General features: G+C 39.9%; 1 protein-coding gene across 7 annotated transcripts in view; it reads left to right on the top strand.

The window, feature by feature from the left end:
- CUNH4orf47 (chromosome unknown C4orf47 homolog) overlaps nt 1-13,907 on the top strand; it is a 28,576-nt gene that overhangs the window by 3,684 nt on the left and 10,985 nt on the right. For all 7 annotated transcript variants that reach the window (XM_055593635.1, XM_055593633.1, XM_055593631.1 and 4 more), the window contains exons 3-7: nt 1,090-1,309; nt 3,830-3,967; nt 4,058-4,133; nt 9,300-9,479; nt 13,201-13,370. In XM_055593635.1, coding sequence (XP_055449610.1) covers nt 1,090-1,309; nt 3,830-3,967; nt 4,058-4,133; nt 9,300-9,479; nt 13,201-13,370 — 784 coding nt within the window. The remainder of the gene's footprint in view (nt 1-1,089; nt 1,310-3,829; nt 3,968-4,057; nt 4,134-9,299; nt 9,480-13,200; nt 13,371-13,907) is intronic.

Genomic DNA, 13,907 nt, shown 5'->3' with positions numbered 1-13,907 from the left:
AGTTAACAAGAGACAGGTGGGTATTGTCAGTTGAAGGCCAGCCTGGTCTACACTGAAAATTCCAGGCCAGGCAAGGATATATAGTGAGATCCTGTTTCAAGCAAACAAACAAAAAAACCAAAAACTGGTCTACTAAAAACAAAGAATTTAAGTTATGAAAATCAAATTCACATTTCAGTACCCACAGGTTGTATATACTTCAAAAACTTCTTTGCAGTTTGGAAGTTAAGACCATCAGGATTCAAATTATGAAAATGTACATATTCCTAAGAAACAGCATTTAAACAAGCTCCTGGACTATGTTAATTTGGTGTGCAAATATGATAGTTGAAAATTTACCCTCTAGTCAGACGTTGGACTGTGTTTATTAAGAATGCAGTGCTGGGAACTTTCTGGGCCCTTGGTGAATATAGGTGTTTAAGCAGAGACAGTTTGTCTTTGTAGCCCTGGCTCTCCTGCGACTCACTCTGTAGACCAGGCTGTCCTCAAACTTAGAGATTCACCTGCCTCTGCCTCCAGAGTGCAGGGGTTAAAGGTGTGTGTGCCGCCACTACTGCCACTTACAGCAGTTTAAGAATACACGTAGGAGAAGAGTGCTTCATTGTGAGCATGGAGCTACTCTCGTCACACATAAGCACGATTCCCTACTGTCCATGGGGAACCACTAGGCTAGATGATCTGTAAAGGACTCTTTCTGAAGTTCAGAGTGTGTAAGACCTCACCCCAGCCCAGCATGATGGCACGTGCCTGTAATCCTAGCACTCCAGAAGCAGAGGCAGGCAGAGCTCTGAGTTCGGGGCTAGTCTGGTCTACAGAGTTTGTTCCAGAACCACTGAGGCTACATAGCAAAAGAAACCCTACCTTAACAAACAAACAAACAAACAGACAGACAGACAGACAGACAGACAACCACGGCTGCCCCAATGCTCAAAGGTTTTCAAGACAGCCTTAGATTTTACTGTTAATGTTGCCTTTCATGTAGAGTTTTTAGTGTTTTACAGCTCAGACTCTTAATTGGCTCATTGTTTTTGTTTTAATGACCTTTGATTAGTATTGAAGTCAAGATTATAATGCTTTTTATTTTTGAAGGACCCTTTAATGAGGCTGCAGGTAAAAATAGACAGATGCTACCTGGGGGATCCAAAGAAATGTCAGGTCTCCAGGCAGGATACTTTGATACCCAGTTTACAAGGATTTTTGAAGGGGAAGGCTACACGAATCCAAATCAGCTGAGGAGACAGCTTATGATGGCAGAATCCAAAAAGAATCTAAGCAAAGCCTTCATCCCCAGTAATGGAGATAAAAAGCCGTAAGTATTTGGGGGAAATGTCTTACCTGTCTCCTTCATCTTCCTCTAAGTTAAAGTAGGTGGTTTTCTGTAGGACTTAATTTTAACTATGATTGTCTTTAGTGAAGACAGTTTTTTTGGGGGGGGGAGAGAGTGATGGAGACAGGCAATTTTAAATAGACCTTTATCATATTAATTTTTCATTATCTGGTTTACCGTTTATTATTGATTTACATAATAAAAGCCAACTAAATAATGAAGATAATTTTTTTTTTCAGAAAATTTACAAAAGTGATAATGGGGAAAATGGGTTGGAAATGGGGAAAATGTTTATGTCTGTGTATTTTGTCTACTTATAAAAACTTAAAAATGTGAAATGAAGAGAAACCATTTTTATACAAAGAAAATAATTTATCACTGTGACGATACAGTCATGGGATTATGGCAGCTCTGAATGTAAATTTTTTTCTTTCCATTAATCCACAAGACCCTAGTATATTCTATATTATATAGCTAAGATTTAAAATATGATTTTTATTTAAACTTGGTAAGTTTGTTTTTGTCAGGTCAGAGTTTATGGTAGGTGAGGACTGATCAAAGTCTAATTTCCTGCTTATTTACTTGAAATTAGTGAAACTTCATTTTTATAGTTCAGACTTCCATCTAACAGGTAATCTTTTATAAATGTAATATTTGTATTAATTCTTTGAGAAATTCATAAAATATGTTCTAATCGTATTTGTTCTTTCCTCCTCTCCATCCTCCATTTCTCCATTCCCTGCAACCTCATGTCCTCTTTTCCTTTTTAACTGTCCAATTTGTGCTGCTCATATCCTCCTGAGCATGGGGCCATCCCCTGGAGCTTGGTGAACTCACTAGGGGCCACACTCTTAAAGAAAACCAGTTTTCCTTTCCCAGAAGCCATCACCTGTCCCCAGTTTCTCAGTTAGGGGCGGGAGCTCATGAGCTCTGCCCCCGCTCCTCGTGACAGTGTTGATTGGCTGGATCTTGAGAAGATCTTACACAGGCAGCCACAAATGCTTTGAGCTCAGGGTGCAGCTTTTCTGTCATGTCCAAAAATGCTCTTCTGCTCTGGTCCTCCTTGACCTCTGACTCTTACAGTCTTTTCACCCTCTATTCTGAGGTGGTCCCTGACCCTCATGGTGAGGGGCGGTACAGACGTCCCATTGGTGGCTGAAGGCTCCACTGATGCTTAGTCTCTGAATTTTGACCAGTTTTGAGTTTCTGAGTTAATCCTGTCCACTGCAGAAAGAAAAGTCTCCATTAATGTCTCCAGTGAACTGCATTACCTATGGGTATAGAGGCAGAAATCTGGAGAGCAGTTTGATCCTATCTATATTTAGCATTATATTAGTAGCCAGACATGGTGGTGTACTTGGGAGGCAGAGGCAGGAGGATTTTTGTGAGTATGAGGTAGCCTTGTCTACAAATCGAGTCCAGGACTACACAGAGAAACCTTGTCTCAAAAAAACAAAACAAAATAAAACAAAACAAAACAAAAAAACCCAAAAAGCCAGAATACTAGTGCTAGGCTCACCCCCAGGAACTATGAGAGCCCTACTGTGGGGTTCTTGGCTAGATTTACTGACCAGGCATGTTTCCTCCTGGAGAGTGAGCCTTAAATACAACCAGAAATCAGTTGGTTATCCCTATAAATTCATGCCATTGTTAAACCTATGGGCATATCTTGCCGCACTGGTCATTATTGTAGTTCATAGCCGAATGAGACTGTCGATGACTTTTTCACCCACAACAGGCTACATAGCACTTTTGGAACTATGAGAGCTAGTCATTGAGAAGGAAGCTTCCTGGTTGGTACCAAGTTAATCTCTCCATAATTTATGATTCATGTATGTTCAGCAGTAGGAACTAAACCATCAAGTTCTGGTGAATACCCAAGAGTAATGGCAACAGCCTATATTTTTTGTGCAGCTCTCTGGGACAGGCCTGACCAAAAAGTTGAGGGGAGGCATCCCATATCTGACACCAGGCTTCTTATTTGAGAACTTACGGCTTCTTGGAGGAATCTTATCCCCTATGAAGGGTTACTCCAACTAAACTCTCTCTCTTTCACACACACACAGACACACACACACACACACACACACACACACACACACACACACCATAGAACATGGAGAAATTAAGTTGGTACTGACCAGGAAGTTTCTTTTCCAATGAAAGGTACTAGCTCTTATAGTACTGAAAGGTACTATGCTGTTCTGAGTCAAAAACTGTTAATGACAGTCTTATTCAGCTATGAACTGCAGTAATGAACAATATGGCAAACTATGCCCATGGGTACAGCAGTGACATCAATTTATAGGAGTAACCAACTGATTTCTAATTTGAATCAAGGCCCACTCCACAGGAGAAAACACATGCCTGGCACAGTAAATCTAGCCAAGATTCCTGCTTTTCTCAATCCTTTAAAATATGTTTATAATTTGTGGTGAAATACATAACATGGAATTTGACATTTTAATATCTTCCTTTTTAAAATCTCAAATGGTACTGAAGAAGCGGATTAGGAAGCTATTATGGAACAATTGGTGGCCCTGTACCATTCTTCAGTGCGCAGTTAAAACCTAAGGACAGGTATCAGTCACCGGGGAAGAATTTATATACCAACCCAGGAAAAAAAGGAACTGGCTATGGGTAAGCTATTCCCGGTACCTTTGTATAATTTGTTTTTAATTTGCAAAATCATCTGAGCTCTGCATTCACCACTACCTGTCAACTTTTTAGCTATGCCAATGTTACCATAGGCAAGCAGCTTGCGCACTCTGAAGACTTATATGATGCAGCGAAACTGAATTTCAAGGTAAAGTCTTGTGCTTTGAACGCTTGAACCTTTATTTGTTCAACTCTAGAAATTAACTCAGAGTAAAATTTTATTTTGTTCTGTCTCTTTTGGTCAGTGGGGATCTGTGTTCGTCAGCAATATTCTAGGCCAGCAGTTAGTAAATACAGTGTTCTGATAAAACATGGCCACAGTCTAGTAAACACAGGAGACTTAAGACATTACTGTGTGGGGCTAGAGAGATGGGGCAGGGGTGAAGAGCACCGGCTGCTCTTCCCGAGGACCCAGGTTCAGTTTCCAGCCCTCATGTACCAATCCACAATTACCTGTAACTCTGGTTCCAGGGGATCCAATGCCCATTTCTGGTCTCTGTTGGCAACAGACTTAAATGTAGGCAAAACACCCCAACACATAATATATTTTTTTAAATTTGCATTATAATAGCAGGCATTTTCTGACCAAAGGCCACAGAACAGATCAATGTAATCAGAAGTCTATGAGGGCAGATCTTGCTAATTTCTAACCTGAATGGATTATCAATTGAGTGCCATGAAAACTAAATATTAGAAACACTGTCCAAAGTATTCCCATAATTAAAAAGATCAATACCATTGCTCCAGTGTAGAAAGGGGAAGGCAGGTGGTTAAGAGCTCACAAAGTTCTACAAGAAAACAGAGGGGATGTGCCAAGCTGGAGGAGACTCCAAGAGGAGTGAGAACTCAGAGAGACCTACAGCCCGCACCTGTGTCTTAGGGTCCCCGTTGCTGCGATAAAACACTGTGACCACAGCAGCTTGGGGAGGGAAGGGCTTATTCAAATTTACAACTCTCGGGTGAGGGACATTAGGGCAGGAACTCAAGTGGGGCAAGAACTTGGAGGTGGGAACTGAAGCAAAAATGTTGCTGCTTGCTCCCTTGCTTTTACCTTGTCTTACAGTACCCTGGACCACCAGCTCAAGGGTGACACCATGCATAATGAGCTCCTGTATCAAAAAATGTACTACAGACTTGCCTAATGGCCAGTCTTCTATTTTTAATCGAAAAGAAAAACCTTTTTTCATGTGATATATTTTGACCATGCTTTCCCTTCCCCCAGTTCATCCATGATCATCTCTACCTCCCTCCACACCCAACTTTATGTTCTCTCTCTTTAAAACACTGGTTTTCAACCAGTGGGTCACGTATCAGATGTCATGAATATCAGATATTTACATTACAATTCATAACAGTAGCAAAATTACAGTTACAAAGTAGCAACAAAATAATTTTATGGTTGGGGGTCACCACATCCTGAGGAACTCTATTGAAGGGTTGCAGCGTTAGGGAGGTTTAGAACCATTACTTTAAGACAAAGAACAAAAAAAACAAATGAAGATATCCAAGAAATGTACACACACTCTCACTCATATACATACACACACATACACAAGCCCCGCACCTTTCACAAACCCATAAAAGCAGAAATCAAAAAAAAAGAAAAAAAGCAAAGGACTGATAAGACAAAAAGTACTTAAACAAAGCAAAATGAGACAAAAAGACTACAAAAATACCACTGAGTTCATTTTGTGTTGTCTGGTAACTCCTGTGTGTGGGGCATGCCCTGATGTGTGGCTGATATACCTGGTAAGACCCCAACTGGATAGAACTGGTTTTACCTTTGCCAGAAGGTATCAAATGCAGATAGCTTCTAGGGTATGGGTGGGAGGCTGTGTCCACTTCCCCACTTCATTGCTGGAACTCTACCTGGCTTGAACCTGCGCTGGACTTGCACATACTGTCACAATGTCTAAACTCATGCACATATCATCACCTTGTCAGATCTGGAAGGCATTGTTTCCTTAGAGCCATCCATCACCGATGGATCTCATAATCTTTTCACCTTCTCTTCTACAAAGATAACTCATCCTTGAAGGGAGGACTGTGATGAGGACATCCCACTTAAGACAGACGTACTCCAAAGTCTCTCACTCTTTGCATATTCTTAGGTTGTAGATATGTTTTAATTATCATATACTACAGGAAGAAGCTTCTCTGATGAGGGTTGAACAAGGCACTGATCTATAGGTGTAACAATATGTCATTAGGAGTCATTTTATCTCTGTGTTCCTTTGGCAGAACAACAGTATTGGGTTTTCTTCTAGATAAGTGACCTATATAGACTCCTGACCACATTAGCAGTGTTAGGTATGGAGTGCATCTCATCGAGTGGGTCTTAAATCCAATCAGGAAGTGGTGGGTTACTGCCAAAACATTTGGGCTGCTGTTGCATCCTTATATTTTGGAGGCAAATTGAAGTTGTAGGTTACAGGGTTTGTAGCTTTGAAATACTGATGATTACCTTCCTCCTCTGCTAGCATGCAGAGTGCCTTCCAATACCGTGAACTCGTAGTTAGGTGAAACAATATAGGGCGAAGCTTGTAGTTAGGTACCAGCTCGACTGCTTAGTTTTTGATGACATATGTGTTGTTTCACCAATAAAGCCTTACCATCATATCATGAGAGTAACATATATAGCCTTCTGTTTCTTTTTTTAATTAAATTTTTATTTTTTTATATTAATTACAGTTTATTTTCTTTGTATCCCAGCTGTAGCCCCCTCCCTCACTCCCTCACAATCCCACTCTCCCTCATCTCCTTCTGCCCCTTTCTAAGTCCACTGATGGGGGAGGTCCTCCTCCCCTTCCATCTGATCCTAGCTTATCAGGTCTCTTCAGGACTGCCTTGCCAATAGCTTGTACTGTTTTGGGTTTTTCATGGGGCTCTTCTGGCCAACATCTCAACAAAATGTTCATTTTTGGCACTGGAGATTTGGGTAGCATAAAAAGTCTAGTTAGACTTTGTATTCCCTATTATTTGCTGATTCCATTTATGTTCCTTTCATATATGTATGTATTTTAGGGAGTTTTTATAGTAGTCAGTTTCTAGATGAATTATCAAATGGCCTGTAGAGTTAGTCATCTCTTCTTATTCTCTTCTTTACCCCTCATTTCCATCCCCCTCTATTTAATCCTTCTTTTCTTGTTTCTCCTTTGTCTCTTTATAAAAATATATTCTATTTCCCCTTTTTTGGGAACACCTCTTCTCCCTATTGTATCCTGAATAGGTATCTAACCTCTGTGGTTATTCAGATTGTACCACACATATGAAAGGTCTAAAAGGTAACATCTACCTAAAAGAGAAAACATAATATTTGTCTTTTGAGGTTTGGGTTACCTTACTTGGAATTATTTTTTTTTTCTAATTTCATTCATTTACCTGAGAATTTCATATTGCTTAACAGCTGAATAATATTCCATTGTGTAAATGTACCACATTTTCATTATCCACTGTAAGTTGATGGTCATCTAGGTTGTTTCCAATTTCTGGCTATTATTAATGGGGCAGCAATGAACATGATTGAGCAGGTGTTCCTGTGTTAGGATGGAGTGTCCTTCTGATATGTGCCCAAGAGTGGCATAGCTGGGTCTTGATCAAGGTAGATTGTTACCCACCTTCCTGAGGAACCGCCATACTGGTTTCCCCTCCTTCAGCAATGCCCAGTGTTCCCCTTGCTCCACATCCTCACCAGCATAAGCTGTCATTTGTTTTGTTGGTCTTTACTATTCTGAGTGGTATGAAAATGAAATCTCAAAGTAGTTTTAATTTGTGTTTTCCTGATGGCTAACGATGTTGAGTTCTTCAGCTATTGTGGTCCATCTTTTGAGAACTTTCTGCTTACTTCTATTTCCCATCTTTCAATTGGCTTATTTGTTTTTTTGATGTTCAGTTTTTGTAGTTCTTTATGTATTTTAGATACTAATCCTTTAATAGAAATATAATTGGTAAATATCTCTTCTCATTCTGTAAACTGTTGCTTTGCCTGTATGATCATGTCCATTGCTATACAAAAAAACATTTCAGCTTCATGAGGTCTTATTTATTAATTGTTGTTTTTATTAGCTGTGCTGTTGATGTTCTGTACAGAAAGTCCTTTTCTGTGTCAAGGTATTCAAATCTATTCCCTCATTCCTTTTTATAAGATTCAGTGTATCTGATTTTATATTGAGGTTCTTGATCCACTTGGAGTTGAATTTTGTACAGAGTGATAAATATGGATCTATTTGTATTCTTCTACATACAACTATCTCATTCAACCAACAACATTTGCTGAAGATGCTGTCTTGGGTGTGTGCTTTTGGCTTCCTTGTCAAAAATCAGGTGTTCATGGATGTGTGGACTTCTGTGTGGACTCATTTGAGTCCATTGATCTATGTGTCTGTTTTTATGCTACTGGACAATATTAAGAAGGCATTTTCTCAACTGAGAGTACCTCTTTCCCAATGGCCCAACCTTGTGTCAAGTTGACATACAATTAGCCAACACAGCCTGCTAAGGGAATACATGTCCTCTATTGACCACTTTAATCCCATATAAATTGTTTCTATTCAGTTGGTTAAACATCAAATTTCATGTGTGTAAAAATGAAAGAAAAATCAGTATTTCATTTTTTTAAATCTGTATTTCAGAACTCTTTTGTATTTTATCAAGAACTAACTATTTTTAAACTTAGCTCTTCCATATAGAAAGGATTTGCAGTATAAAACTGAAAAAAATAACCTTTGTTTTGCTTGAGTATTAGGTAGCGAAAAATACTGTAATATAAAAATACTATAACATAAACACTAAGTATTCTTTTTCTGCTTAGGAGTAAAATCTGATATTTGTTAAAGGCCATCCATGTGCCAAATGCTTTCTCTACACAATCTCATTTAATCTTTAACAACATCAAGGGGAAATAGTATTCTTGCTTACATTCAAAGACGTGACATCAAAGGTCAGCAGCTTCCTTTAATTCCTGAAAAATGTTAAAAAGCAGAAAGAGCTTTAATTTGACTAAGAGATCAATCCCTTTCCTTCCTGCTGTCCAGGAGTGTAGTAAGGATTTGTTCAGTTGATAGATTGGTGAATCTCAAGTAAATTCTATCCAAAATGAGTGTGTGCATATTCATCAGTGCACCTGTTTCTCTTTCCTCCTTTTTTTTCCTTAACCATAAAAGTCAAACATAAGGGAATATTTTCAACAGTATGCCCAGTGGTGTGTGTTTTAGAACCTGCACATACATAATTAATTTAAAAGGTGATTTTAGCCTTGAATTGTGTCTAATTTGTGTAACTTATGTTGTGTATTTTCAAACCCTTTAATTTGCAGAAAGAGAATGAAGAACACCGTAAGTTACTCAAAGGGTCGCCTTTCAAGTTAAATCTTCACCCAAAGGACTATTTTGATAATAACCCGTATTTCACAGAACAACCCCTTCCTCCACTTAAGAAAGAAGAAAAGAAGGAATTCACTTTAAGTCCCTTTAAGCCTTCTTCTCCTGGTAAAAAGGTAAACATTTTGGAATGAGAAATAATTGAGCATTATAAAGAAATTCAGTCTAAAGCAGGGTGTGGGGCCCCATGCTTGTAGGTGGGTACCTGAAGCAGGAGGATTTTGAGTTCAAGGCCAGCCTGGGCTATGTAGCAAGACCAGAAGGAATGAGGTGGGGAAATAGAAGGCTCAGGGGTGGGTGGGGAGAACCTGCTTTGCCGTAAAATTATTGTAGTGTCCGTGTAAATAATAGACCTTTCTTTGTATGAAGTGTTACAAGATTGTATAAAGCCACAAATTAGGCTGCAGAGATGGCTCTTCGGGTAAAGTGCTGCTGCTCAAAACGAGGACCTGAAGTTGGATCTCCAACACAGAAAAGCTGAGCACGGCAGTAGGCTCACATAGCTTTGGTGATGGGTGTCGGGGAGATCACAGGGCGCTGGCTGGCCAGCCAGTGTAGCCAAAAGGGAGCTGTAGGCTTAGTGAGAGCCTGTGGCGTAGGGAGAGGAAGACACCTAACATGTTTGTCCGAGCTCCACATGCTCGTGCACTAGCAAGCACACTTGTACGCATGCACATGCACCCCTCACGTGTACACACTCACGCACACGAGAGCCACCAAGCATAACAGTGAAACATTTGCTGTTTGCTTCAAGTGTGTTTGAATTTCCAATGAAGTTTTCAAAGCCGTCATGCAGGTTTTGAGATAATGAAGAAAAGTAAGTCTCCTGCTGCCTCCACCAGAGGCTGCCGAGTAGTGCGGATTCAAAACAAAAGTGCTTTGTCTGTTTAGTAGTTGATCCCTGGCTGTTCTGTTTCCGGCAGCTCCTGCGCATCTTGCTGTAGACTCTACTAGGATGTGTATGCTGTAGCCCTGGCTGTCCTTGACTCACTCTGTAGAGCAGGCTGGCCTCGAACGCAGAGAGATCTGCCGACCTCTGCCTCCCCGAGTGCTGGATCACAGGCGTGCGCCACCATGCCTGGCTGGGAAGATGTCTTTATATACTAAGCATGTACGCCTGTTTTCATCCTTTGTGGGAAATCCTTTGGCTAGTCTGTCGCATCTATTTTTGCATGTGCGCATGTGCAGGCCTTAGGAGGCCAGAAGAGGGAGGAGGTTCCCCTGAGGCTGAAGTTTCAGGCAGTGGCAGCCACTGCACATGGGCACTGAGAACCAAACCCGGGTTTTCGACAAGAGCAGTGTGCATTCTTCACAGCCAACTCATCTTTAAAGCTCCCCCCATTTTTTTTTTTTTTTTTTTTTTTTTTTTTTTGATACAGGCTGGCCTCCAACTCACAGAGATCCACCTGCCTCTGCCTTCCTGAGTGCTGGGATCACAGGTGTGCGTCACTGACTCCCAGCTCCATGTTTTTCTTATTTCCCCTCTTCTCTTCCTCCTCTCTTTCTCCTCCTCCTTCCCCTCTTCTCCCCACTTTCCATTTTGGAGGTTCTGGGGATCAGACCTGTGACCCTGCACACAGCAGACCAGGTCCATGGAGGAATTACGTTCTCACCCTTTGCAGCGATAACTGAGAATTAGTTTAAATTCCTTTCTCTGTTTGCTGTAGAAGGTAGATGTGAGCATGGTCAAGTAATTATGGAGGGTCCCTGCTCTTAATTCAGTTTAAACAGTACTGGAAATTTCTGTTCTTCACAAAGCCTTGGAGAGATTCACACGAGTGGTTTTGGGCTTCACATGTTTCAGGGGAGCTCTTTGTTAGCTTTCTCAGTTTTTTCAACTTCCTTCCTTTTACATCTTCTCTATCTCTCTTTGGTCAATTTGAATAATTTATTTTTTCCTAAAAATCATTAATTCAGGTTTCAAAACTTATTAATAAAAATTATAAATTTTATATTTTAGAAATTGTATATAAGTGCCAATTTCTGTTATTAATGTAAGTACCAACTTTTATTATTTATCTTATTCTTCAAAACATCATTGGATGATTTTTTTTTTTTTTTTTTGGTTTTTCGAGACAGGGTTTCTCTGTGTCACCTTGGTTGTCCTAGACTCATTTTGTAGACCAGGCTGACCTTCAACTCACAGAGATCTGCCTGCCTCTGCCTCCCTGAGTGTTGGGGAAAATGAATGCGCTACCACGCCTAGCTTCTTTGGGCAAATTTATTTACCAAGTACAATTTATCTTTTATTCATTTTGTGTTTATATTTTTAAATTTGTTTGTTTTTACTTTCCGTACATCTTTTCAAAATAATCTTCGTGTTCTAAATGTGGAAGACTTGGAAAAATCACAAGAGTGTCTGATTTAGTTAGGGTTTCTAACTAAATCTGTGGTAAAATACCACAGAAAATGCACTTGGGGAGGACCTTATTTCAGGTCACAGTTCATCACGGAAGGAAGTCAGGGCAGGGACTGAAGGCAGGAGCCTGGAAGCAGGATTTTGAATTAAGAATCTATGGTTCTGGTCTGCTCGGGCTAAGAGCCAGCTGGGGCTAACTCTCTCTCTCTCTCTCTCTCTCTCTCTCTGTCTCTGTGTAACTGTCCTGGATTTCCCAGAACTACTCTGTAGACCAAGCCAACCTCTAACTCACAGAAATCTGCTTGCCTCCCAAGTGCTGGGATTAAAGGCCTGTGCCACTGCACCCCTGCTATTCTCTTTTAATCAATGTTAATTTCTCATTCCAGAGTTCCTGGATATTTGTGTTTCAGCTAATAGTACATACTAGCATTGGTTCTTTCATAGGATGCTTCTTTAGGGTGCTGGAACATTCTATAAAACAAAGACTCTGAAAACAGAAAAATATTTTAGTTATTAAAAAATGCCTATAATACTTTGAGAAAAAGCATATGTATATTATTAAATACTATCTAGTTTCAATCTACAATTTTTGGCTTTGATATTGCACACAAAGGGACTTGTAATTAAATGGATTACAATTTCACAGAATGAATTGGTTTGCTTGCTTCCTTCTTTTCATGACATTGCTGTTGCTCAGACCTGGGGTCTCACCCTCTGTAGACAAATTCTCTGCCACTGAGATCTATCCCTGTCTTCTGTCTTCCTTCTCTCCTAATCCTTAGCCTCCTCACCCTCATAAGATTTAGTTATAAGATGTCCAGGCAGGCCTTGAAATGGAGATCTTTTAATTCTTGGCTGAGATTACAGCCATTTGTCACCACATAAAATTATTTAATGACTATTTAATATAAAGATAACATCCTGTCAAATCAGTTTAACAAGTCCAAGTAATTTCTGGTCTATCTCACATAGACAGACAGATATTTGGGTTAACTTCTCTACTAGATGCTAAGGATATTCTAAAGTGGATCATACCATCACAATTTCCTGTCATCATTTATGTCTGTTTTATTCCTTTGCAAAGGGTGGAGGGTGTTGCTAATGCCAGGCTCCCTCTCCCCTTCCAGAGAAAAAGAAATCTTATGTTTGTCTCATCTGTTCGTTAATAAGCCTCCTGAGTCATGAGTTGAAAGCTTGATTAAAGTTGCAATAAAATATCAATGTTTGGTAACAGCATAGACTAGTCTACAAACATTTCTAGTTCTTTTTTTTATAGAAAATGATTAGAATTATGATGTTTGAAATCTACAGAATGGGCAGTAGACAGACCCTTTGCTGGTGTTAGAACAGAATGGATATTTTTCTTTAAATATAAAACCAATCCATCAACTAGGAAAGTACATATGAACTTCTTCACAATGTAATTTTGTAGAAGCATTTTATGAACTTATATTGAATTATCTTGTTTGTATTTATAGGCTGGTGGAATGAAAGCAGGGACATTTGAACCTTACCCGGCATACTCAGCTGACCCTTATACAGTTAAACTGGGAGAGGTGGTGCCTGGGAAAGGAGAAAAGATTTTCCATCCACCAAATGGACCAAAAAGTAGACCCATGGAAAGTATAATGACACGGAATGTCAAAAGGTAAGCTTATATTTAGTTCATAAACCAAGAAAAAGTATTCCTACTTTTTAGATGCCTTAACAAGTATTTTAGTTTATTTTTATTTTATGATATGAATGCTTTCCCTGCCTGAACGTATGTGTACTATGGGTGTGCATGATGCCCAAAGAAGGAATCTGATCCCTTGGAACTGAAGTTATAGATGGTTGTGAGCTACCACATGGGTGCTGGGAACCAAAGCTGAGTCCTCTGCAAAACCAGCAAGTTCTCTCACCCACTGAGTGATCTCCAGTTCCATTATTTAGCCTGCCAGCCACATTGCTAGTAAGTTGTTCATCTGCTTCTCCTTGTTCTCTACCAGCTGTTTTTATGGTCTTGACTGATATCCCCAGGTAAAACTTCTACTGAAGCTCTCTATAAAACTGGTCTGCATACATGGATATAACCCATAACCCCTGCTCGGACATAGCCCATGGGAGCTCAGTATCCAAGTGGGTTCCCTAGTAAGGGGGACAAGAATTATTTCTGACATGAACTCAATGACTGGCTCATTGAGCT

The sequence above is a fragment of the Psammomys obesus genome, unplaced genomic scaffold (assembly GCF_907164565.1).
Source record: "Psammomys obesus unplaced genomic scaffold, mPsaObe1.curated_primary_1811, whole genome shotgun sequence".
In the NCBI taxonomy this organism is placed as follows: domain Eukaryota; kingdom Metazoa; phylum Chordata; class Mammalia; order Rodentia; family Muridae; genus Psammomys; species Psammomys obesus.
This window is presented reverse-complemented; position numbering and strand designations above follow the sequence as displayed.